At 38.6% G+C, this 26,140-nt stretch overlaps 1 protein-coding gene across 2 annotated transcripts in view; it reads right to left on the bottom strand.

Moving 5' to 3' along the window:
- LOC145784625 (JNK1/MAPK8-associated membrane protein-like) overlaps nucleotides 1-26,140 on the bottom strand; it is a 102,020-nt gene that overhangs the window by 5,142 nt on the left and 70,738 nt on the right. For both annotated transcript variants that reach the window (XM_082596491.1, XM_082596492.1), the window contains exon 5: nucleotides 9,149-9,225. In XM_082596491.1, the coding sequence (XP_082452617.1) occupies nucleotides 9,149-9,225 (77 nt within the window). The remainder of the gene's footprint in view (nucleotides 1-9,148; nucleotides 9,226-26,140) is intronic.

Raw genomic sequence — 26,140 nt, 5'->3', positions numbered from 1 at the left:
CAGTTTGAGCTCAGGTCTTGGCATTTTGTGGAACTTTGGTGGAAAGGCAGTTTCAGTTTTCTGGAAAGATGGTACTCTGTTTCAGTTAATAGGTTAGTTGGTGTGTGTAGATAAAAATTAAAAGGTTAGGTTTAAAAAAGTCTTACATATAGGCCTACTTAGCTGTTAGTTTGGTTAAGGTGGCACTTCACTAGGCTTTTGGTATGATTAAAGTTGGCCTTCCAGCTAGTATGGTAGTCCTACCTCTTAGACTGATTCAAACTTTCTTTAGTTGTTGGTCAGGTTCAGGTAGCACTTCACCAGGCTTTTGGTCAAACTTGGGTTGGCCTACCTGCTAGCCTTGCATTGATTGCACATTGCAGGGATCAACTCTACAAGTTATAGGATAGCTCTAGGTCTACAATACTATTCTGGATTATTTTCAGTTGACCTATTACACTGTGTCAGTACAGTGATGGATGCGTTTGATTGATAAGTTTGAATCAATTGAAGGCGAATTTCCAGCCAGATGACGTAAACAAGCAGAAAGTGACGTTGTTAGCGCTTGAATGCCCCCAGTCGCAAGATCAAATTTGCCAGAGTAGACAGCTTTTAGTCAGTCGAGGCTTGACAATGCAGGCGTTTGCGCTTTTCGGGCTTGTAGTGTAAACCAGGCTTTAGGCAATGCATATTAAATACCTACTATATTCAATTGAAAAAATATTGTTTGTGTCCAATTGTACCCCAGTAATGGGGCACATTTGGACATTTGCAAATTTTATCAATGGTTTAGAAACAACAGTTTAAACCAACACAAAAGTAATCAAGAAAGTGACAAGGACTCTAATAAATAGATTTCACTTGTTTATTGCGGTAAAATCAGGGACGTTACCACGGGGGAGGGGGTATTGGAAAAGCAATTTTACCCCCTCTCCCCTTAAAATTTTATCTTGTCTTTCAAAACATGGATTTTTAATGTTATTACAACGTTTAAATGACATTGTATTACATGAGACCATACACCATTAAAACAAACATTTTTACAGTATGATATACCACGTGTGTTGCTGTCCAATTGTACCTCAAAATTTGTGTCCAATTGTGCCCCACCCACCAACATCGATTTAAAGTTGGACAGGGACAACTTGTTCTAAAAGCCAGGTCAAAGCAAAGGCAATGAAAAGATACTTTACTGTAGGCTATATGGCTTAAACAGAAAAAGAAACTAAATTTTTTTAGTTTACATAAAAAAATTACGATTAAAACAAAATCCACAAAAAATACTATACAGTTGCTAAAAGACTTCCCACCGCCAAACTCAATACACGACCAACACAAACTCTTAGAATTTTCATAGTACAACGATTGATGTGAAACTAATTTTTTGCGGAGGCATGGAGTTCCAGAGTTTCCAATTTTTTCTATATAATACGATGTCCAAATGTACCCCATGTCCAATTGTGCCCCACTCTCTCCTACGTTTACAAAGAAGACGTTGAGCGTGTTCGGTTCAACATATTTAGGCTTGTCCACCACTAACCAGTGAACTCTAATCAAATTTGACCTACTGAAATCAAGACGTCAGTTTCATCCTTCACATCAGGGTAACACAGCTGTGTTTTACAGAATTTTTATATGTTTCAATTTATAATGGTTAAGCAGATAACTGATATGACAAAATACTTAAACCTGCATATTGCTTTGTTGTATAAAAATTATATTAAATAACACAATGTTACTGCATAATGCACCACTGTTCGAGCAAAACAAGATTATCAGATATTGTTGGCTTGCGAGCTCTTCCGCATAATCAATTTTGGACACCCCAGATATAGGGCGAAAGCTTTTAGGGTTAGTTGGGTCTTTTTCTGGTTTCAACAAGGCAATAGTTTTGGCTTTTCTCCATAGCTTAGAAGTTTGGTTAGAGCTGAGGCAGTTATTGTAAAGTTTTAGCAACCATCCGAGAGTGATTGTGTTTTTCCAACATGTTTCGTTATGGCTGAAATTTTTTATTGTAAAAATTTGATCAAAACAACTGAAAATCAAATGCATTGCTGCATAATACTTCAATAAAAATGGAATTTCTGCCAGGATTCTTGCTGTATTGCACCTTTACTTGTTTGTTATAGCCTATAGTGAGGAATCGCAAGACGTCAGCAGCATATAATCTCAAAACGAGCGTAGGCAGGCTGCGTAGTGCGTAAAATAATACGCAGTAACAAATGCATTTCTAAAATAAGAAAATGGTTGTGCGAACTAGTATTTCATGTTGGCCATTCAGTTTCTTTTATCATACAGCCTTTTTTTTTTGAAATGTTTAATTTGTTCTGTTCGAATGCCATCTAATCCAGCAGATTTATCTTGTTTTAGAGATTCAATGCCCTTCTTCAGTTCATTAATCAAGAAAAGATATGTTAAGACTAGGGTTGCGTTCATTTGAAGTCTCTCAAGTCTCTTCAGTCGGGGCTAGACTGCTTTTTTATGATATTGTTGTTATTGCCATGATTTAAAAGATGTTGATGGGCAATTTGATTGTTTTCCAGGCTTTCTGACTGCCATGGGACAGATCTGTGGATTCAATCATATCTTGCCACATTTTCCTTTTTCGCTGGCGATAGCTGCCATCACGCTTTCTCCTGCTTCAACTGTAGAGTGAGAGAAAGGATCCAATTGGAACGTTTGTTTGTAGTCTTCATAGAGATCTGCTGAGTCTGAATTCAGAGCAGGGATGTTACGTGTCCTACAGCCTCTAGGGATATTTTTTCTTGATGCTCTTCGTACAGCTTCTATGAAGAGTATTTATCTGGTGACGCATGCAACTTTGCGATGTGGAAGTCCAGATTTGAAGTAATTTCCTTCCAGTTAGCTTTTCGAAACTTATGTCGTCACTAATATGGGACATTTTTTGGAGCGATGACTGTGTAGCGGCACGATTCCAGCATTCTAACGTGACACCAATGAAGTGAAGCGCGTGACGTCAGAGAAAGCTCTCGGGCGCTACAACTGCTTTGATTTGAAGGCAAATTGGGCGATGTTAAGTGTGTGGAATTGGATCCAAGATATGCATCACACAGCCCGGAGTGATCGAGACTTGCAAAGATGAAATCTGGGTTTGAACCTCGCTTCCATCTTCAGCTGTTAAAAGAAAATGGCAGCTTGGGGTCATGTATGAAGTGCAGGTTGCATGGGTCATGTATGAAGTGCATCACCAGCCAACTTTTTAACAGCTTTTAGTGGTGTTTCTATAGCCCCAGCTCGAGCTGTGGCTGTTGAAATCGAAGATAAACAAGCCAGGCGTGCTGCCACTTTGGACCATCAGATCGTTTGGTATGAAGGGTTCATTTGGGGGCTTATAGACAGATGTCACGTCTATTCCATCGAGGTGGAGGGTCAGGCGTTCGATGTTATTGCTATCATCGGACAAAACTGAGTAATCCGGATCTTATGTAGATAGCACTGCCGTGTTTCTCAGGAGGGATTTAGTTGACAAGGTCCATTCCAGGTGTTCTTGGCCTGTGGTGTGCAGCACTTCGGTGAGCTTCCTGTGGGCAGAGGACATTGCATTGGTGTTTTTTTTTTTGCAGAGTTCAGCAAGGATGGTTGATTTTTCTGAAGAAAATCTTTCGATGTTAGCCAAGATCACCGTTAGAACAAGCCCTGCAAAGGATTGGCTAGGCTCAAGAGTAGGTATGCTTGTCGAGTGACGTGGTGAAGACATTGGTTTCACTTCCGGTGCTTGTTAGCTATGTTCTAAGTTACTTGCAGAGAAGGCCACGTAAAGGCTTCTTCATCTTCCCTGTTTTAAGATCTTGTTTTGTTTGACCAACATAAATTATGTAACTGATAAATTAAATTGCAATCAACACAAAAGAGCTTTCAAATATCAACCTCAACCCCCGGAAAAATCTTATCCTTGCATGCATGCCATAACTTTAAATGATAAAATAACATGGAGCAATTCTAAAACCGGAAAGTGATTAAATAATCAAAAACAAATGTTTTCTGAGAGTTGGTTTATCAATCAAAAACCTCATGTAATGACATATACAACCAAGCAACCACACGGCATTTAACATAATCGATTAAAATTGAACAAAACTATAAGCTACAAACGTTTTCGGCCATACACACGTTAGCCCTTATCAAGTAACAAAAAATAACTGCTTATCATATCTACAATGAAAATGAATAACTGATCTAAACACTGAATTGAAAAACGAAATGCAAAATGAAACGGCAGAACATAGGAGAAAGGCACATCACATGGCGTTTCAATTACACCAGGCAAAGACGCATCATATGACGTATCAAGAAAAGACGTTGAGTAAATAAGAAGCACCTGAGGCAAACAACTGTGTATTGAGGCGAGGATTGTATGATTTTATTAGCAAAGCCTCGTGGATTTTAGTGTCGAATTCGGTGAAACATTTATGCATAATTCTAAAGGACTCCAATGATGGTTTGTTACTTGAACATGTTTGACAATCGAATATGTGATCTTTAATGGCACTTTGCTTGTTCAAATTAGTTAAATCCAAGTGCTCCCTCACTCTCGTGGCCAAATGCCGCGTAGACATACCGATGTATGTACAATTCGCGTCATGCGAACAAGTGAACTTGTACACGACATTTAAACACAAGTAGGAGGGAGTCCTAGATTTAAGCTGAAAATAATAGCCAACTTTGAACGTTTTATACACAGGAACAATATCCACGTTGAACTTCATTTTGATAAAACTTGACATATTACTGACAATGTATGTAATGTAATGAATAATAATGATGGCATCTTTTTCCTATTATTTATTTTTTTTAAACTCTTCCACGACCTGGGTCGACACGTTGTGGTCGTGTGGAGGCTTGCAAGCATCAAGGAATCTGTCAGGCAAACAAGGTCATTGCCACAATCATTATGCATAGCTTGGGCAGCAAGCTACATTTTTGTTCTACAATAGGTGAACTATTTTAGTGCGTGATTCTGTTGTAGTGTTTCGTCGAATACTGACCGATAGCAACCTTTAGTTATGCAATCTTTTATTGTGAAATCTGCTTCTAGAAAATGTTTGTATACATGACAGTATCGAAGCTTCTTTGACTTGTTGACCAGAAGAATGAGTTGTGAAGTAATATTACCCTAGTCTCTGGAAGTTTCTGGTCCAAGCAAACCTGTTATACAATAAAAAGCCGGTGATTTGACAACAACTATTAATAGAGTTGTGTATCATGGGGATAAAAAGTTGTAATGAAAAGCGTATTGAAAACGATTGTAGAGTTCCAACCGATATTGAATAGATTGTAAAAGTGCCAACTGCAAAATTGGAAGTTATTGCCGATTGTAAAGTAGCTGTTGCAAGCAGTAAAGTAAAGGTCCCATACTCAGATACTGAGCTTTGGGGAATGAGAAGATAAGGTTCTCATTATATTAAGCCTTCGGCACTAACGAGAGTAGGGTGGCCAGTTCTTTTCTCTCGGCCACCTTTACTTCAGCAACTCCGCCCCCCTATTACACCCTGGACAGAGGTGAGCGGTGTTTTTCAACAACCAGCTGAAGCCGGGAGTCGAACCAGGTTTGCATAATTGGAAAGCTAACGCCTTATCCGTTGCGCTATCCCACCATGTATATTTATTTTGAAATCGACAAAGACGTTTGCTGTTCAAAATTTGATTTCTTTATGTGCTGGAAGTGGTGAACCATTTGTCAGTTTAAGAATTTTCATCTATCATCTCACAAGTAGAACTATTCGACCACTTATTCGTCTGTTTAACGTTTGACATCGCAATAAATTATGTCATCAATCTTTCCAAAGTCTTTTCGTAAGAACTAGACGGAATTGTGACAGTCATTAAGCTCCTATACTTTTATACTAATTTTTAGCTTGCAATGATGTTTACCGTATTTTGTGAAATTTGGTTTGAAATGAAGCCAAACAAAATCAACTAACACACAGCAACTGCTAAAGTTTTTCCAATTGGCAAAAATTTAAATTTAGTTTTGTGTTTATTTTATTTTATCTTGTGCGGATTAAGCAATGCAGAGAAACACGGGACAGGAGTTCAAGTTTAGCAAAAAAATACATTACAATACGTAAAAACAGTGAAATTTGTTCTCCCGCTTAATTGGACTAGTTTTGCTTGGTCCCAATGTGGTCCGATTAAGCGGGATTGGTTTGTATGTGCACCTTCAACTGCATAACAGTAGCAAATGATAGTCTACCTTGTATATGATTATTATACAACAAAATGATTACAAACCAAAGGTCAAGCACGTAGGGTTGTCTGCGTTATTTTAACCTGTTGGTCTTGCAGGTTAATAAAATACTTTTATGTCTACTGCATTGGGCAACAAGTTTTGACCACCTATTTACTGGTCAAAACCCCTTTAGTGTATGAATCAAGTTGCTTTTCAATTGAACTAAAAATATTACCCTCCATGTTTAGTAATGATGTTCAACTATATTTTATTTTTGATCAACAATAACCTAAATGCTGGATTTGGAACAAAAAATATTCAATTTCTCTGTTTATTTTTGATAATTCAATCAGTTGGTTATTTTAATTATTGAGAAAATTCAAATTCTACAAATAAGTTTCTGATGAACCAAAAAATGCTTGATAGAACAATGAACCATTTGCACAGCCAACTGAAGTACAAGAATTTATTCCAACAAATTTTTTTTATGAAAAACATTTGCCATCAATTTTGCCGTAAAATTTGCGCAACAATTGCCTTCCCGTTGCGTAGCACATAAGACGTAGCATGACATGTAATTAAGGTAGTAGTCTTAACGCTGTTTGATGTCTTGTTTTTGGCGGCGCTGAAACAAGAGAAAAATCCAAGATAAATATAATCTTTCGTACAAATTTTACAGGCAGCCACCTGTGGCTGCCTGACAGGTTGGTATTGGCGGCCATTAATGAAAGTTCAGGCGGCCAGGGCCGCCAGCATATCAAAATGGTCACAACTCACAACTGCTTTTATATTTCCTAAATAGCCCATAGCCCAGGTAGCCGACCATTCACTACATAAAAATATTTTTCTGGGTTTTGACTGGTTTAAACCTAGTTTTCACCGGTTAAAACCAGGTTTAAACCGCTTAGTGGTCAAAACCAGTTTTGACCACTTAGAGATCAACCCTGGCTTCAACTACAAAAATTTAAAAAAGTCCGGAAAGTCTGTCCACAACTATAAGTTTTCTTCATCATTATGACGTAATAACTTAAGTAGATTTTGACAAGGCCCGCAAATATTAATTCCACGAGTCGCACTTTGGGCACCCCTGATTTAAAGGTTGAAAAGCACAGCGTTAACTCAACCAAACATCCACTTTAGTAGAGTTAAACAATGGAGTGATTTCCTCAAAACTATTTGGGTCATTGTACAACAAGTGGTACAGAAAAACAGCCATTCATAATCCACACAAAGAATTGAAATTTAAAACATTCAGAAATCATCTTGGCTTGAAAAAAAAAATAGGTACGGTATACAATTTCATAATTGGAAAAGAATTAATGAAGTTTTCACAATTTTAATTTGTCAATATTTAGGCTAAATTTAGAACAAATATTTTCCCCAACTTTTCACAACTATTTAAAATTTAATTTACTTAAAAAGGAAAATGGTCAGAAAAGATCGCTTAGGAATATCGAGTAAGGACTACAACATAAAACAAGATTGATTTTTCCCCGCGCTTTTTGGATGTCGGAAGCAAGATGTCTGCTCTCCAGGTCCAAGTTAAAAAACTGGATTTGTGCAAATTTAGGACCTGGAGATAAGCAAACTCAAGAAAATATAAAGGAAAAATTACAATTTTCAAGAGTTTGCAAGGGAATTACGAAGCGGAATGTCAGAAAAATGTGAAAAAAAAGAGAAGACAAGAAATAAGCTTTCCAATGGGAATTCGGTCATATCAAAAAAAGCTGCCTGTGTTGGACTGAGATGTGATTATTTATCCTTAAAATACAACTTTAAATTGTGAAAATTAGTTCTTTTTGTCATCAAATTGCTCATTAAATTATATGTTGAATGGTGGCCTAACTATATTTTTAGAAGTAGTGCTGCCAGACCTTTTATATTTTTTGTACTAAAATTCGTATTATCAAAACTACTTTACTTTTGTAGCTTTAATGTTTTATACAGATTGTTGCAACTACAATCTTTCTCCTTAATTTGCTTTTGACTACAATTTTTTTTGCATTTTTATCACTACCTTTTTGGTGAAAATATAATTGCATTTAAATCGCCATAAAATTATTTCATTTGTAACTTTTGTAAAACTTTTTGAAAATGAAATTGATTGAACAAAGTTTATTTGAACAAAAGTAGTATATCTGTATTTTATTATATTTAATTATATCTCTATTTTTATTTACTTTTTTCTGAATCCCATGGTCACAACTGAGACGGTTTCCTGCAGTTTTTATTTTTCTGAGTCTTTTATCACATCACAACCAAGTTTTTGAATGCAAGACTTTCAAAGTAAAAACTCCGGAAAACTTGTCACTTTTTGAATTTCTTTTGTGTTAAATCGCCCTTGTTGCTCTTGCAAGTGTTAATTGTAGGTCTATTTTCAATTGACGAAATAAGTTTTCTTTTTTTACTTTCTTTTCTAGGTTTGGTGGCTGTGCATTTTTAAGATTATATTTTTCAAACATTGTTTTATTGATGCATATTTTAAACCTTGTGGTTTTGTCATCTTTTCCTTTTGTTGGTGTAAAATTCGCATGTTTACTTTATCGTTCTCTACATGTTCGCGCCAGTAATGAAAAATAAATTGAATTGAATTGAAAAATATTGTTTTATTTTTTAAGGCTTGACCACCTTTTCATGCAAAAGTAGAATAGTTTTATTTTTTGTTTCTTGGAATTGTGTTTCGTATCAAAAACGAGCTCATAAAAGGAAATTGCATAACACCGAGTGAAAATGAAACAGCAGTCAGACATGACCGCTTGGTATTTATAGATATTGACTTAAATATTGCACAAACTATAAGTGTTACAGAAAAAATTATCCCATCATTGTGAACTTTAACAAAAATGAATTATCAAAAGCCATGAACGGTCAAAGTAAAGATTTTGAAAATGACTAACCGTCAAAAATGATCGCTTAAAACTTCTGGCGGGACAAGCTAGACACTTCATATCATCAACAATAATAATAAGTTACACTCACCAGAGCTTCCCAATGAACACAATATATCACTAAACCCAGCAGCGCTCCAATGATCATAAGGTAAGCATAGGAGTAATCTGCAAGACAAGTAAACCGATTACGTTAAAAAGCAGGCAAAGTACAGCAAGCACCAAAAAAAGTTCAGCTAGGTATCATCCTTCGTCAAAGCAATGCATTAAAAAACAGGGAGTGTGTGAAGTATTTGTTGTGAGTTTTTAAATTTTTGAAGTAGCAGCATCGATGAACCCCAACTCTTTGGCAAGTAATTTAGCTTCTGCTGCTAATTTATTTTTGCTGACATACAGTTGAGCAAGCTGAAAGGTGTTTTGAGAAATTCTGTTTTTTTGTTACTTTTCCCATTGTGTCTCATTACGACAAATGCATTGTGACTGGCAACATTAATCAAATTGCAATTGATAACCATTGGCCAACGATTTGTTATATATGCTTGTTATAATCCATGATAACTGAAGGTTTCTTGTGGCAGTCTTGACAGTTTGAAACGAAAGAGTGTGAAGATGAAATCATGAGGACATTCCTGTTTCGTTTTGGTACAGATGACAACAGCAATATGTTGTTCAAATGGTCATACAATGCTACAGTATTTTCCACCTCTCTTGTCCCTGCTGATTTGAGTTGCGATGCTACTTCACGTCAATTAGACAATACTGTTCCCAGGGGTCCCTATCTAAAAATTCAACCTTTTTATGATCAAAACAAGGCATTTTTAATGATTTTTTCATGATTTAAATTTTATGATTTTAAATTTTTCTTTTATGCCTTGTAACAATTTTTTTAAACTTGGGGCACAATTGTAACCACATCAATTTTTTAAAAATAGTACAGACTACAAGTCAAACAGAAACGTTCATATTTTGGTCACATAACGAGAAGCACATCAAAGGAAAAAGACTTCATGCTAAGTTTGGTCAGCGGAGGAAGCAAAAAAGGTCGTCTCAAAACGAGATAGCTCAACATAGTGACAACATGGGATGGGCATGAAAGAGCTGAAGGGGGGTGGGGAATCAGGAGCTATGGAGGGTAAGGATACATAGAGTGACTGTGAACCAAAATCGACTGAACGGATGATGATGATGGCTACTAACCACCTCCATGTTGGTTGATCTAATCTTTGACAAACCGTAAAGATGCAATAGTATTTCCTGTACCAGGCCTCGAAATTCATGGCGGACAGCGGACATGTCCGCCGTCACAGCATGTGATGTCCGACTGTCCGTGGGAAGTACCATCTAGATCGGTCATATTTGTCCACCGAGAAATAACACAGGAACTAGCGATATAAATCGTCATTGCATAGCCTGAACAATTGTTGCCAGAATATAATTACCAGTGCATTCTAGCGCGCATCTAGAAAATGTGAATAATGTATCCTTTTTAGCTTCCATTCAAGCAGGAAAACTTTCGATTTTTACGTTGCTTCAACGATTCATGACATTGAATCAGCGTAACAAAGGTGAATTATACACTTAGAATCGATGAAAGTACAGGTACTTGTATACTAATCATGCGCAACTTAGTTCAAGTCTTACGTCACAATGTCTGGCTTTGATCTACGAGTAATATTGATAAGGCAAGGTTGGTTACAAAATTAGATCATATGAGTAGGCTATTACAGCAAGATGCAGCAAAATTTGTTAAGTTTTGGTATTACAGTAAGAAAAGGCCCAGGGAAAATTCACTTTTGCTCACATGACATGCAAAAATAAACCTAGAAAAAGCCTAGTGAAACTTTGCACAGCAGAAAAAAACGGTAGTAGCGTTAGTGTAGACGTTTTCCGACTCGTGTCCAGAGCATTGTGACGCAAGAAGCCACACGACCTCGATCGGTGGAAGTTAATCAGTTATGTGACGTATTAAGCAGCTGCACGACGCTTTGACTCTTTAAGCGCACATCGTTGGTCTGGTGAAAGCCTTTCAGAGTTACTTCGCTGAAATTTGAAAAAGGCCTTCTAAACCGTACCTATAGTTCTCAAATGGCAAAGAATTATCAAGATAAAGTGATTAAGCATGACGATCGATGTTAAAACCTGTGTGTCCGCCGTGAGCCTTAATTTGTCCGCCGACATAGCTGCTCAGACCGGACACGGTTGTCCGTCGTCAACAAAAACGAATTTTGAGGCCTGCTGTATTGTGAAATCATGACTGATCAAAGCTTTATTGATTAAAATACTTTGGTCAAGAACAGCATTTCCATAACTTATTGAAAAAAAAAACAGCAAAAAAAATTTTCATCAATTAGCTTGTGACATGATGCTGCAGTTTTACTTTCAGTAAGATTGAATAAACCATATCTTCCTAAGGCTTCTTGCCAGTAAGACGTTTACGTTTGGCAGTTCATCCTTGTTTTTAGCACTAGTTGCAACGTTCATGTGATGAAAGTGAAAGTAAAAGCAACTACAAACAGCTTGATTTATTGCTTTTGCACACCATCACAATGCAATGCACGTTTCGCACACCATGACAATGCGCATCCTCAGTTCAATTGCTTTTACATTCACTTTCATCAGATGAACGTTGCAACTACAGTAGTGCTAGAAACGATAATTGTCCTGATAAACACCCAAACTTTTCAGTACCGGTATTCAATTTAGGCAGTGGCTATTTGACCGGCTCCGGTCTTTTAATCTGAAACACTATTTGACCGGTCAGGACGTCACTATCTAGGCACTTTTTTCTTTTCCTCTTTCAAAGCAACAGACGAGAAAAGAAAAAAGTGCCTATATAAGTTGTAAAGTCCATGTAAATTCCAGTTGTAATATTCAACTGGATCAGTGGCACGTATGATACTTCTCGGGCTGGTGTTCCAGAGGGAATGAGTTCAATACTACCCAGAAGCATAGGCGCCGACTATTATTTTTGCACGGGGTGGCGGATAGCACATGGCAATCTAAAAACTTTCAAACTGCATGTTTTTGTTTGATTTTTACTAAGCGTGTTTCGTAGATGCAATTGTCTTATCACACCTGATTTGTAGCTCAATAATATACAAAGCAACTTTAAAACAAAGCACAGGAGGTATGTCGTAAATTTTATTGTTACGTTGCTGCTCTGACACTTAACATATGGCAAAAGTATTTTTGCGAACAGCAGCTCTTTCAATCCAACTGTTAATCAACTGGTCAAGTTGTAACCGTGAAGCTTCAGCTTGATAAACATTTAAAATTAGGACGTGGTTCAATCGCTGTTGCGTCGTGGTAGATCGCAAGTAGGTTTTTATGCGCCTGAGTGCACTAAACGATCGCTCCGCCTCGCAGGTGGTGGAAGGCAACGATAAGTATATTTTCACAATGCAGACCACGTTTGGAAGCATTAATGAAATTGTTTCATTGCTTGCAAATAGATCAAACAGTTGCGACATAGTTGCAAATCGAACAGAATGCTCTATCTTTGCATCTATCGTATTCTAGCCACGGGAATTCGCTCTCCCACGATTTTTGATAGCTTCTCCCTTCAACAGCGATTATCCTGCTCGTGCTCGGTTCTTCCACCTCCCTGATCGTGCTAACGTCTTTTGGCAGTGGCACACTTGTTTCGTTCAGGCGTTTGGTCACTTTCATGCTGGCTGAAATCCTGACTAGACGCAACAAAAATGACTCAATGGAGGGCTTCAATTTTGAGCGCTTTTTCGGTGGCATCATTAAGCTGAATAAAACTGGAATGTCGGCGAAAACTTTTACTGGACGACTTTTTGTAATTTTTTCTATGATGTAACAAGCAACTCTTATGTCAGACCAATAAATTCCCGCCTCAGACTTTTACAGGACAACTTTTCGTAATTTTTTCTATGATGTAACAAGCAACTCCCATGTCAGACCAATAAATTCCCGCCTCACAGTTTGTCACAGTTTGTCACGCATTGACACGGTGACGCAATATTACTGCATGAAGTAGATAAAAAAGTAGAAATTAAAGCACGAAGTAGATGACAGTACACTCCAATTGAAATCGGAAAATAATTCAAAAAATCTTGAGTAATTGAAACAGGTTGCTTTTATTATTGGGAATTGGCAGGGGGTGTAGATTTCCTCAAATAGAATCATATAAACGTGTAAATTTGCGGAACGTTAAAACTGCTACTTTACTAAGTGCATTTTTTAAATAAAACTCAAAAAGCTTCAAAAATTGCATTTTTTTAATGAAATTTGAAAATATATATTTATTTAGGGGGTGGAGCTATCAATCATCGAGATAATTTTGTTTCCAAGTATTTTATAGTTGGCATAATTTATAGCGATATTATGAGCAGTTTAAAAAATTTCAAAAAGATTTTTGAGGGAGGCAATAGAAAGATCGTATTTTATTGATTAATAAATCCCATTGTAAACCTAACAAATGTAACAATGACTTATGACAAGTAACAAATAAAACGATCGCAACAACAACAAGGAAAAAACTCGTAGCCACGTGTTGCGTAATCTTCACGTAGCTTGCTTGTCTGCTTTATGTTACGCGAGTATCATGCTTGTGACAAAAACAATCATTTTCTTTGCAATACTGTATTGGTTCACCCCTTGCTTTACTTGACTTGAAGCGAAAACCAATGATAAAAAAAAGATTTAAATGTCCGTTCAAACTACATTTATTTGCAGTAAGTAATGTAACCTAAATGGGGTGGCGCCACAGCGGTTACACCCCGTAACCCCGTAAGTCGGCGCCAGTGCCCAGAAGCGTTATTTTTTTTAACTAAACTTTGACCCGAAGTGACTCAATCGTTAGGCTGCTGCATTTTTGTGGTCAATTTTTAATTTGAGTAGCCTACAGCCCAATTTTTTATGTCTTTTCAAACATGAGTAATAAAGTTAGAGTTTTTTTAATTTGTTGGAATTTGAAAATTTCTCTGGGTAAGTTTCCGTTCGTCATTCCATTCAATTTTATTTTTTGCTGCTGGCGCAAATATGTACAGAACGACAAAGTAAACATACGAATTTGACATCAACAAAAGGGAAAGATGGTAAAACCCAAAAGTATAAATATACATCGATCATAAAACAGTACTAGCTAAACTACCACTATCTTAAAATTGTACAGCCACTAAACCTGGAAAAGAGATAGAAAAAAAAAATGTTTCTCATAAGAGGATGTGACCATGTTTGCTGAGTGACGCATTACATTTTTGCAAAAATATCTGCTGTGATTTTTGTTATTTTTTGGATTGCTAAAATTTATGTCTTTCCTTCTAGCATTATAATATTGGAAAAAAAGTGCTAATTTAAAGACTATGTCTCCAAAAATCCATCTATATCAGTGGTTTTCAACCTGTGGTCCGCCGACATTTGCCTGGTGGTCCACGAGCAAAGTCTGAAATCGTTGTTTTTTTAACACTTTGCATAAAAGTTGTGAATTTTATCATATCAAGCCTTATCCACCAAATTGTCGACTCTTTGCTTCATTATGTTCGAATAAGGATCTTGATCATGAACAGCTACTGATACATAGGCTATACTCAAGTTTGTTAGTTATCAAGGGGAAAAGTGCTTAACAGGCTATTTGAGTTAGGTGATGCTGTGAGAGAGTTTCTTGAAGAAAAAAAATGCAAGCTTGTTGCGCATTTCATCGATAGCTTTTGGGTTGCTGTTCTGGCTTACTTGGCTGACATTTTTGAACAACTGAATAAACTTAATTCATCGCTGCAAGGAAAGCAGACAAATTTGATTACCCTCAGTGATAAAGTGTCTGCTTTTAAGAAAAAACTTGATCTTTGGAAGACAAGATTATTGCAGGGTAACTTTGACATGCTTGATCAATTGCACGAATTCACTGAGAAACCAGAAAATGCTGAAATCAATAAACAACTGTTGATGAGTTTTATTTCTGACCATACTCAGTCACTGCAGGATCAATTTAATTTCTACTTTGGGGATTTGAACATTTAAAGTTTTTCGTGGGTTTCCAGTCCGTTTCTTGCACACACTGATTCATCAAAATTACCAACATTGGAATTAAACAAATTCATTGAACTGACCAGTGACACTACGGTACTTTGAATATGTTGCATCCGAGAGTGAGCTGGTGAAATTTTGGATACAAGCTTCACATGAGTATCCACAACTGTCTCAGAAAGCTTTGAAAATAATTTTACCTTTAGCAACATCTTATCATTGTCAACTTTTTGCACTGCACTGGTTACAATAAAAACAAAGTATTGTTCCCGATTTGAAGTCGAATATGAACTCCGATTGAATCCTTCAAATATTACACCTCGTTTGGATATGCTGTGCTCAAATGTGCAAGCTCAAGGCTCGCACTAAATGCAGCATTCTTTGTAATACTAACTACAGTTTATGACTTAGTAAGCAATAAGTGACATTTGTTTGTTACAAGGGGAGGAGGAAGGGAAGTAGTGGTCTGTGAGTGAAACACAATTTTTTTAAGTGGTCCTTGAATCTCAAAAGGTTGAGAACCTCTGATCTATATAATATCATATGCCAACTGAGACATTCCATGTCTAAATGCAGTGTGTACAAGATGTAATGAACACGTCCCAAAATGAACAAAGGAAGTGTCATTTTTCTAAATGTTTTACAAGTCTTTTTTGAAAGCACTTGTTAACATTTCGCCCATCCATGGCGATATGTAGTAGCCTAATAACTCTAATGACAGATCTTCAACAAAATGGTCAAAGTGATCCAAAAGTTGGTCACTTCCACAGTCGGTACACAACATCTGGGCGAGATCATGTGGGCGACAGTAGCGAAAGTTCAGCTGTTTGGGACGGTGGTGACCTATATAGAATACTTATCTAGATGCTTTACCCACTCAAGCAGAGCTGCATGGAAAACCTTTAATCGCTTTACAGGCCGCACCTCCAATCCTAAACGATGCCCTGTAACCGCTAACGCCATAGCACAACAACTCCTAGCCAATGGCAAATGTAAAGTGGCAAACAAGAAGCACACCCTTGCAGTGAAGCAGGAATGCAGCATGCTCTGGAACGCCCCAAGCGCAGATGGCCATCTGTCAGCCCCTTTCAACACCAGAGAACTTGCGTCTGCCATCAAACAAGTTAAAAGCGTGAAAGCACAAGGGCCTGATAACATCCCTCCAGAATTCTTGAGGCACTGTGGCTCTAAATGTCTGGCATGGTTGAAAAGGTTCTATTCTGCTTGCCTGACCCTCCAGGCCATACCTAAAAACTGGCGAAAAGCAACTGTAGTGGCTAGTGGCAGTACCTAAACCAAACAAGCCAGCTGATGATCCCAAGAGCTAACTAGACTAGACTCGAGCCAGTTGTTGATCTCCAGCTACCACAAGAACAAGCTGGATTTCGGCATGGATGCTGTACGACTCATCAAGCAGTCAAGCTGACCGAGGATATAGAGGAAAGTTTTGAAAAGGGCATCAAAGCAGTAGTTATCTTGGTAGACCTCACTGCTGCCTATGACACTGTGTGGCACCAAGGGCTAACTCTAAAGCTCCTCCGCATAATCCCAGACAAAAAGGTAGTGCGATTTCTCGCAAATATTCTTGCAAATCGAACCTTTTTGCTTAAGACGAGTGACGGGCAGTGCAGCCGGCCCCGCCGCTTAAAAAATGGTGTTCCGCAAGGATCATGCTTACCACCCCTACTTTTTAACATCTACATTAGTGACATGCCACAGACCGTGACCCGACAGTTTATCGAAAGACAATTTATCGAACGACAGTTCATCGAACGACAGTTTATCGAAAGACAGTTTATCGAACGACAATTCATCGAAACGACAGTTTATCGAAACGACAGTTCATCGAAACGACAGTTCATCGAAACGACAGTTCATCGAACGACAGTTTATCGAAACGACAGTTCATCGAAACGACAGTTCATCGAAACGACAGTTCATCGAACGACAGTTTATCGAAACGACAGTTCATCGAACGACAATTCATCGAAGGGGCTAGGAGTTAGGGGCTAGAGGTTAAGAGTTAAGGTTAGAATTAGGGGTTAGTGGTTGGGAGTTGGAGTTTAAGGGTTAGGGGTTAAGGGTAGGGTTAGGGGTTAAGGGGTAGGGTTAAGGTTAGGGTTAGTGGTTAGGAGTTAGTGGTTAGGAGTTAGGGGTTAGGAGTTGGGGGTTAAGGGTTAGGGGTAGGGTTACGGTTAGGTGTTAGTGGTTGGGGGTTAGGGGTTAGGTTTTCGATTAACTGTTGTTCCAGGCCCCTAGCCAACAGGGGGCCAGGGAGGCCTCGCCCCCCCCTAAAAACAAATTCGCCCCCCCTGGCAAAATCCAAACATTCAAGAGCAACAGCTACATTTATAATGATTTTGCCCATTTAAATTTTTTCGGCCCTCCTTAAAAAAAGTTGGCCCCCCTTGCTCTGCGATCTGGCTACGGCCCTGTGTCGTTTGATAAATTGTCGTTCGATAAACTGTCGTTCGATAAACTGTCGTTTCGATAAACTGTCGTTTTGATAAACTGTCGTTCGATGAATTGTTGTTCGATAAACTGTCGTTTCGATAAACTGTCGTTCGATAAACTGTCGTTCGATGAACTGTCGTTCGATAAACTGTCGTAGTACCGCCACAGACTACATCACGCCAGTACGGCTATGCTGATGGTACTCAATTCTGACAAGTCCTGGCATGTGGTAGAGGAAGCACTTACAGATGACATGGCCCAAATCGTAGACTACCTGAAACTGTGGATGCTGAAACTGAGTCTGGCAAAGACCACCGTCACACATGTTCATCTTTGCAACATGGAATCTACGCTCCAATTGTCAGTCTCTCTCGGACCGGAACCCACTCCCACAGTCTCTCTCGAACGGAAAACCACTCCCACACAACCCGTGTCCCACCTACCTAGGAGTGAAGCTCGACCGACAATTAACCTACAAACACCATGCTAAGCTATCAGCACGCAACAACCTGCTGAGATGCCTAGCTGGAACTTCATGGGGTGCTAGTACATCCACACTCCGTACAAGTGCTCTTGCACTTGTTTACAGCACCTCCGAATATGCTTCCCCCACTTGGTGCCGCAGCGTACACACTTCCAAAATTGACACTGCCCTCAACATTACCATGAGAATAATCACCAGTTGCCTGCTTCCAACTCCCACTGACTTTCTGCTGGTACTATCAGGCATCGCCCCAGGTAGACTTTGTAGGGAAAACCACGTACGTAGTCTGGTCCTACAATCTATGTCAAGGGATGACCACCTCCTCAACCAGATTGTTCTAAACTCGCACTCCCAAAAGCCCCGGCGCTTGAAATCTCGACGCCCATTCTCCCAACATGCTGCAGCTATGTGCAAATCAAACTTCCACATTTCCGAAGTTTGGAACCGTGAATGGAGAGAAGTTGCGAGACCAACCCAATTCACAGTCCTTCCCAATACCAACACCCCACCTGGAGCAGAACTACCTCGAAAGGAATGGGTGAAGCTCAATCGCCTGCGGACTGGAGTGGGCCGTTTTAGCAGCAACACGTTCCAGTGGGGCCTCGCCGATTCACCATCTTGTGCGTGTGGCTCAGATTTTCAAACTGCACATCACATTATCTATCAATGTCCTGTATACCAACCACAAGATAGACATGTGGACCTAACAATGCTCGATGAACACACAATCCATTGGCTGCTGCGCCTGGATGTAACAACGTGATCTGTGGCGGCCTCAAACGCAAGAAGAAGATCTAGATCAGTAGTTCTTAACCGGGTAGGCGCGCTCCCCCAGGGGGGCGTGAAGCATCTCTCAGGGGGGGCGCGAGCTCTACAACAATTTCAATTTTTTTAATTACTTTAATGTCTTCATCTTCGAAGCATTGAATACTCTCAACCTTAAGCTTCAAGGAAAAAACATCAACATCATTAAGCATCATGACATCATTCGAACTTATATAGCCAAACTCGACCTCTGGAAGAGTCGAATTGAACAAAGAAATCCAGCGAGCTTCAGTAACTTGGATTCTGCTCTTAAAGATGGTAACTTTGAGTCTGAGTTGAAGAAACAAATAGAAACCCACTTTAATGAATTGAAAGCGAAGTTTGTCAAATACTTTCCAGATCTGGATGAGAAGCGTGAAACCTGGCAGTTCATCAGAAACCCGTTTCAATGCGAAGTAGTTGATATTTTCGAAGAAGGACAAGAAGAGTTTCTTGAGATGAAGTTCAACTCCACAGCTAAAAAAGAATTCAAAGAACTGGAACTTGAAATGTTCTGGGCCAATTACCTTCCTGTTTACCCTCTTATCGCAACTCGGGCTCTTCGAATTCTAACAATGTTTGGATCCACGTATCTTTGTGAAGCTGCATTTTCTGCTTTCGTTTCTATCAAGACCAAGTACAGAAACAGGCTGAGAGTTGAAGGAGACTTACGTTTTTCACTCTCTGGAGGTAAACCTCGCATTAAAAATCTAGTCGCTAAGAAGCAGTGTCAAGTATCTCACTGATGTGTACAATAATCAGACAAAAATGCAATTTTTCTGGTATGATACTTATTTAAAATCTAGGGGGGGGGCGAGGCACATGACCATTATTGAAGGGGGGCTTGATAGAAAAAAGGTTAAGAACCACTGATCTAGATGCTTTGTGGCGTCATGGTTTATTGTGAAGCTTAAGAGAAACCCTTCAGAAAAGAGACAAACGAAGACCTCCCGAGAAGAATAGCTGAAAAGCGGTTGAAGTCAGTTATGAAAGCTCCCTAACTGTTGTTGAAACTTGTCAGTCGTAATACTGATGCTGATTACTGATGATGCATTCTGTTGAAACATTTTTCGGTATAAGCGACAGGCAGCAGAATCATCCGGCAACCACTGCAAAGTTCTGATTCCATGTGATTTCAAGTCTTAAAAGGTAATGACTGTCAGTCACAATGTGTTCTGTAAACTGCTGATGCACCTACGCAGCGTCTAGAGCAGGGGTCGGCAAACTGCGGCCCGCGGACAAACTTTTTGCGGCCCTCGAACGATCTTACTTTTAGTGCATAAACTAAAGTTTCATCAGTATCTACGCATGAATTTATTTTATATCATAACAAAAAGCCCTTTAACATGTGTCCCGAATTTACTCGGTAACTCCATGTACGCTACAAAATGTCTCAAAATTATGGTCTGACGTTACTCAAAATTATGTAGGCTACCCCACTGTCGAGGAATGACGCAAGCGAAAGCACTTATTGATTATGTGTAATTACAACGTAACAGAAGCGAAACTGATTTCTGCAGTAATTTTCCACGATTCAGTTCCAATTGCCAACTTTTATAAAGAATATGTCCATAAATCCACCTATCCTCATCTGTATGACAATGCAAAACGTGTAATGTGCAATATTGTGCATGTTTGGAAGCACATATTGCTGTGAGCCAATGCTGCCACAGCAAATTTAGAAAAAGCACAAGATTTAAGAAAAAAAAGCACAAGATTTGAATACAAAAGCACAAGGTTGCAAAATTGAACCTTTGCGACCCATTTTGTGCCAATTTGAAGAATAACATGACTCTGAAATCAACAGTTTAGAGAAGATACATGCTTATTTATCACTGTCTCAAGATTTCAATTCGTGGTCTTTAATTTAATATCATAAATCTTACAAAAGGCTGCATATCGATCAGTTTTGTCTTCTTGTATTGAACTTTTAAAATCAGGATCATTCAACCATTTGACAATTAAAATGCTGTTTCTACCACTTTTTTGTTTTGTGAATTGGTGAATGATTGTCATTATTTGATGCTGAATGCTGATGTACTCTTTTCGTTGCTCTTGTTATCTATCAACACAAGTCTGGCGACGAGCACATATCGTACTCTCTTCAGATCAAATTTTTAGCTCATCTTGTCAGGCTTGCTAACTCAATATGTAAAATCGGTCAATATGCCTAAGTACGGTACTAGAAACCTAGTTACTAAATCCTTGTAGTGCCAGTCTTTAATTCTCTACCAAACTCAAACCATGGTAGCAACGTTTAACTTGACTTTGATTAAAAAACACAAGATTTAGTCCAAAATTGATCGGAAAGCACAAGAGCACAAGATGAAAAGTAAAAACACAAGATCTTGTGCTAAAACACAAGCCGTGGCACCACTGCGTGTGAGCAGCTTTTTTCAAAAATGAATTACGCAAAGAATAAACTTCGCACTCGCCTGTCAGATCGTCATTTGAATGACGTATTGCAAATATCATCAACAAAGTTGCCAGTTGATTTAAACACCTTGGCCATGACACAGAAACAACATCATCTTTCACATTGATAAATGATAAGTAAATAAAAACCATGCATTGCGTTTTAATACGTGTTTGATAATAAATATGAAACAGCAACAAACACGTCTCATTGTGCAATAGACACAGAAATAGGAGTTGCAGGCGCGCCATGATTTTAAGGATAATGTGGCGATTGTTTATAGGTTGAAATTTATGCGGCCCGCACGTTACCGGAAGTTTGTAGATTTGGCCCAGTAGTACAGAAAGTTTGCCGACCCCTGGTCTAGAGCATTCGCATTAAAAATATCAGTTGGTGTTCAGTAGCAGAGGACACAGCTTGCTGTACTAACCACATGCAAACCAGTAGATATTGCTGCAGTAAATGATTTTATTTTAAGTGCACAAGTTAAAATTATGACTTGTGTCTCTTAAGAAGTCCACATAGTCTGTGGTGGATCATGTCCATTGCCAATAAATCGGTCAACGAGGCGCATAATGCGGTTATCAGCTTCTTTGTATTTTCTTCGTTCGCTGGCTGTTCGTATCCAGTGATCATTCGTTCGTAGTCCACATCACGTAACTACTAACTTTTGGATTTTATGAAGAGCGTTGATGAAGTTCCATAGGGATGGACTGTGAGTGTGACGTGACTGCCGTGACACCGCAAAGCAACTAGGTAAATTATATAGGTCACCACCGCTTCAAACGGCTAAACATTTGCTAATGTTGCCCACATGGTCTGTCGCCCACTTCGGTCATCGCCCACATGGTCTCGCCTAAGAGGATTTCACCCAAATGTCATGTACCGTCCACACTCCACAGTGCCCAACAAAAAGTGAACCACAATACATGTTGATCACTTGGTGACCAATACTGCAAGTGTTCGTCAAATTGTTTTTTTTTTTTTGACTGGTGATGATCTCATCAAACTTAAAACTAAATAGCTTGTTTTTACACCAAAAACAAGCATTTTTTAAATGGGTGTAATGCCGAATTGAATATGGAATTTGATTTTAGTGTCTGCCTGCTTATAATTAGTGTCTGCCTGCTTCGTGCAATTTTTTAATCTGCAATTTGCACAGCAATTTTAGCGTTTTCTTTTAATGATTTTATGCTGAATGGGACCCATGTTCTTACCATGTAAGATTTTCAAGTAAATAACTGCAAATCAGACCATGAGATGCAAATATAATGACTGGAATTGAAGAGAATGCACGATTGCATGTGCAACTTTCTTAAAAGCAGCCGGCTATTTATATGCGATAACAGCCAGCTTTTACAAAGTGATTTCAACCTCCCTATTTTCAAGACTATCTATTGTTTTTGATTGTTGACAATTGACATTTTGTCAACACATGTGGCGATTAAGGTGAAATATAAATAACTCATTGTGAAAACAGGTCACCATTTTGAAATCTCTACAACAGTAAGCAACTCAGAAGCCATCTAGTCCAGTCGCTGAATGATTTAACCCGGAAAAAAATAATACCAAGCTGAAACTTTGTCAGGAGGTTCGATTGGTGATGTGTAGTCACCAAAAAAAAGCCCCATGATTCCCCCTTGGGAATAGTGAGTTTTGGCCATTTTTCCATAATGGCCACAGCCCCCATAAGCCAAAAATTCGAAATCGTCTAAAATTGATGTTTTATACCTCATTCAAAAGATAATTTCATACTGAATCACTTTCACAAAAGAACTATGTTTGTTTGTTTGTTTATCTTTATCCTGCATTGCGGGAAAGCGGACTTGAGCGCTATGCATCGGTGTACGCCTTCCGACGTACACCTGACCCACGCTGCAGCCGACGGCAATGACTGTTTCCGGTTGTCTACTCTACTTATGACTTAAATTTGGTACTACCGATTACTCGAAATCGATCACTAGGTAGAGGCAATTATCGTAAAGTTTCTTGCCCAGAGAAACAACAGCAAGTGCGGGTAGCTGGAGTCGAACATGCAGGCTCTCGACTGCGAGCCCAACGCGCTAACCACTCGGCCACGGCTGCCGACTGGTCTGCCGACAACGGCTGAAACGGCTGCCGAAACGGCTGCCGACTGGCCACTATGGTCAAAAAATGCACACAGTTGAAGTTATTAGCCATTAAATGCGGACTATAAGGCAGAATCCAACATTAGGCTTTAGCCTGGTGGATTTTTGTGAGGAGTGACAAGCAATGAATTACTCCATGGTTAAACCAAAGCTTACAAAAAAGTGCACAATTTCCCATCCGAAGTTACTCCTCAAACTGTATTAGGAAAACCTAATGTATAAACAAAAAGTCTCCATAAAAGTGGAAAATTTAAACCAATTGTAGGTGTAGAAATTCAAAAATTGCTGAATCTATAATTTTTGCAATATTTTATCCTGAATTACTCCCAAACCAATATTAACATATTTTTGGCATTAAAATACACCACACTGAAAAAATGTTGACCGGTAAATAGCAAAATTGTAGAAATTATGTAAAAATGTTGCATATTTTATACTAGAATAAATCAAAGATATTCCGTCCATCATCATCGTCGTTATCATCATCACTTGATTCGTAAACTTCGAGTATCTAAAATTAATAATATTGATCTTTATGAAATATCTGATCTGACTGCATGTCACCAGACATAGCCTATAAATAGTTGAAGTCACTCCATACAACTAAAATGATGGTCACATGACTTGCTTCTGTTGTAGCCTAATGAATTATGGCGAAATACGCTTATTTTCATCTTAATTGACTAAAAGCTTGATTGTCCAAGAAATTAGAAAACATTGAAGTGAAGGACTGTTTACCTCTTTATTTTCACATCCTTCACCATGACAACCACTGCATGTTGCTACACAACTGAGGCCATGCTTCTTACATGAACATCTCTTTGTACCACACTGATTCTTCGTTGATTGGCATTTGCATCTTATAATCTGCAGGAGACACTCTGGAGCAACTTTATTGTCCGTCATTATTGGAGAATAATTGTTGTCTTGAAGTTTCCAGCCCCACTCCTCTTCCTTTGACTCTATTTCCCTATTGCTTAAAAATTTCCATATGGTTACTTGATGATGTGCACGAAGAGCATGGTAATGAGCTGCTCTGATTGTTGATGGCATTTTTCTGGTTCTAACACACCCTGGGTTGCCATCTCCATATACTTTCTATCACTATGTCCAAAGTAAAATTAGTAATGGAAGGTATATGAAATAATAACTTATTACAGGGATGTTTAAAAGATCAAGGAAATTATCTTAAATTGCCTCTCTTCTGCGTTAATTACCGGTACTTAAAATGTTGCACCCTTATTCACAAATGCAATGTCTTTGAGATTCGTGCTAAAATGCTGATTTGTTATGTGGTTCTTTAACTTTCTATAGGCTACTAGGGTAATATAAAGTGATCTTCAGTGAGAAATACATATGTATACACAAACAATAACTGACTGAGCCAATACTATTAAAACTAACCTGAGATTCGTTAAGGTTTCAAATTTCTTTCCACCATACATTGCTACAAAGGTTGGTTCTGCTAACATTGCAATTTGAGCTTGGTCTTCCCAAACATCGCTCAGTTTTATGGATAAATCTTTCAGTTCATCAGATTTTTTCACAAGCTTGAGAAAGCTTACTTTTCCTTTTCCAAATGGAGCCGAAACAGTATCACAGGCCGACTATGCATCACAGCCGGAACCATGCAACAGTATCACAGCCGGACCATGCAAACAGAGGATGCTTTCTGATTGTCTCCAGTGGAGGTGGTACAATTTTCATGCTCCATCCCTTCTGAGCCCTTTCTTGGAAAAATACAACATCTTGAAAATCTCCCTTCCAATGATAAAGTAACATAACAATGATGTCTGTGTCGTCGGCTACAACAACAATAGGATTTCGTCTGCTTGCAGAAAGATTGATTGCTGTTTCCACAATTTCAGTGTCAGCATCACCATCACAGTTCACCGTAGTTACTTGCTGTCCATCTTTCTTCAAACTCTCAGAAATCAGATCAATAAATAGAGCTTTGTTGTGTTCATTCGAAAGAAAACAATCTTGTGTAGCTGGTACAGAATTGATAGACGCCACTTCAACATTTAGACACTTTTTACTAGCAGTTTGTCAATTAATATGTTCATATGACTTTGTACAGTAGAAGCGTATTTATATCCATCAAAGATAACATGAGCAGAACCATAGTATCTTCCATCATAAGATACATAGAGTTGAGCCAATTCAGCGAATGTTGAGTCTTTCAACCATCTGACTCTGTGAAGTAGGGTACCTCCATCAACAGCATACAATCGGGTCCAATTACCAACAGCTTCTGTATCATTCATTAGTGCTGTTCTCAAAGCAACTTTATCAGCTTTTCTCATAAGTCCATCCTTCAAGGCTTCAACAGTGAAGGAGGATATGGTATCATTTTGAATGAAAAGTAGGCTACTTCTCAACATCGTCTTCACGTTCTGCAATAGCGGCCAGTCTTGTAAAATGAATGATTGGAATGACATTTACGTGTTCCTTGTCTATCTTTACAAAAATTCCAAGTACCTCAAGTGGTTTAATGCAGGTTTTGTGTTGAATAGTTGCAGTTGCTAAACTTTGACCATCCAATGTTTTTTGAATGATTGCTCCTATATCTTCTGATCTCTCACAATTAACCAAATCTTCTCCAGATATAGAAACCCAGCCGGATGTCAAGGAATGTAGATGCTCATCAGAAAAAGTAAATTATGGATTGCGTTGTTCAAGCCAATCTCTAAACATTACATAATCATCATAGTCGCGCTTGCGTCTGGAGTCGCCCATATGTATGTGCTGTTCACTTGACTTTATATCTAGTGCGGAAAACACCAGGCTAAAGCCTAATGGTGG

This window comes from Aplidium turbinatum, chromosome 15 (assembly GCF_918807975.1).
Source record: "Aplidium turbinatum chromosome 15, kaAplTurb1.1, whole genome shotgun sequence".
NCBI lineage: Eukaryota > Metazoa > Chordata > Ascidiacea > Aplousobranchia > Polyclinidae > Aplidium > Aplidium turbinatum.
This window is presented reverse-complemented; position numbering and strand designations above follow the sequence as displayed.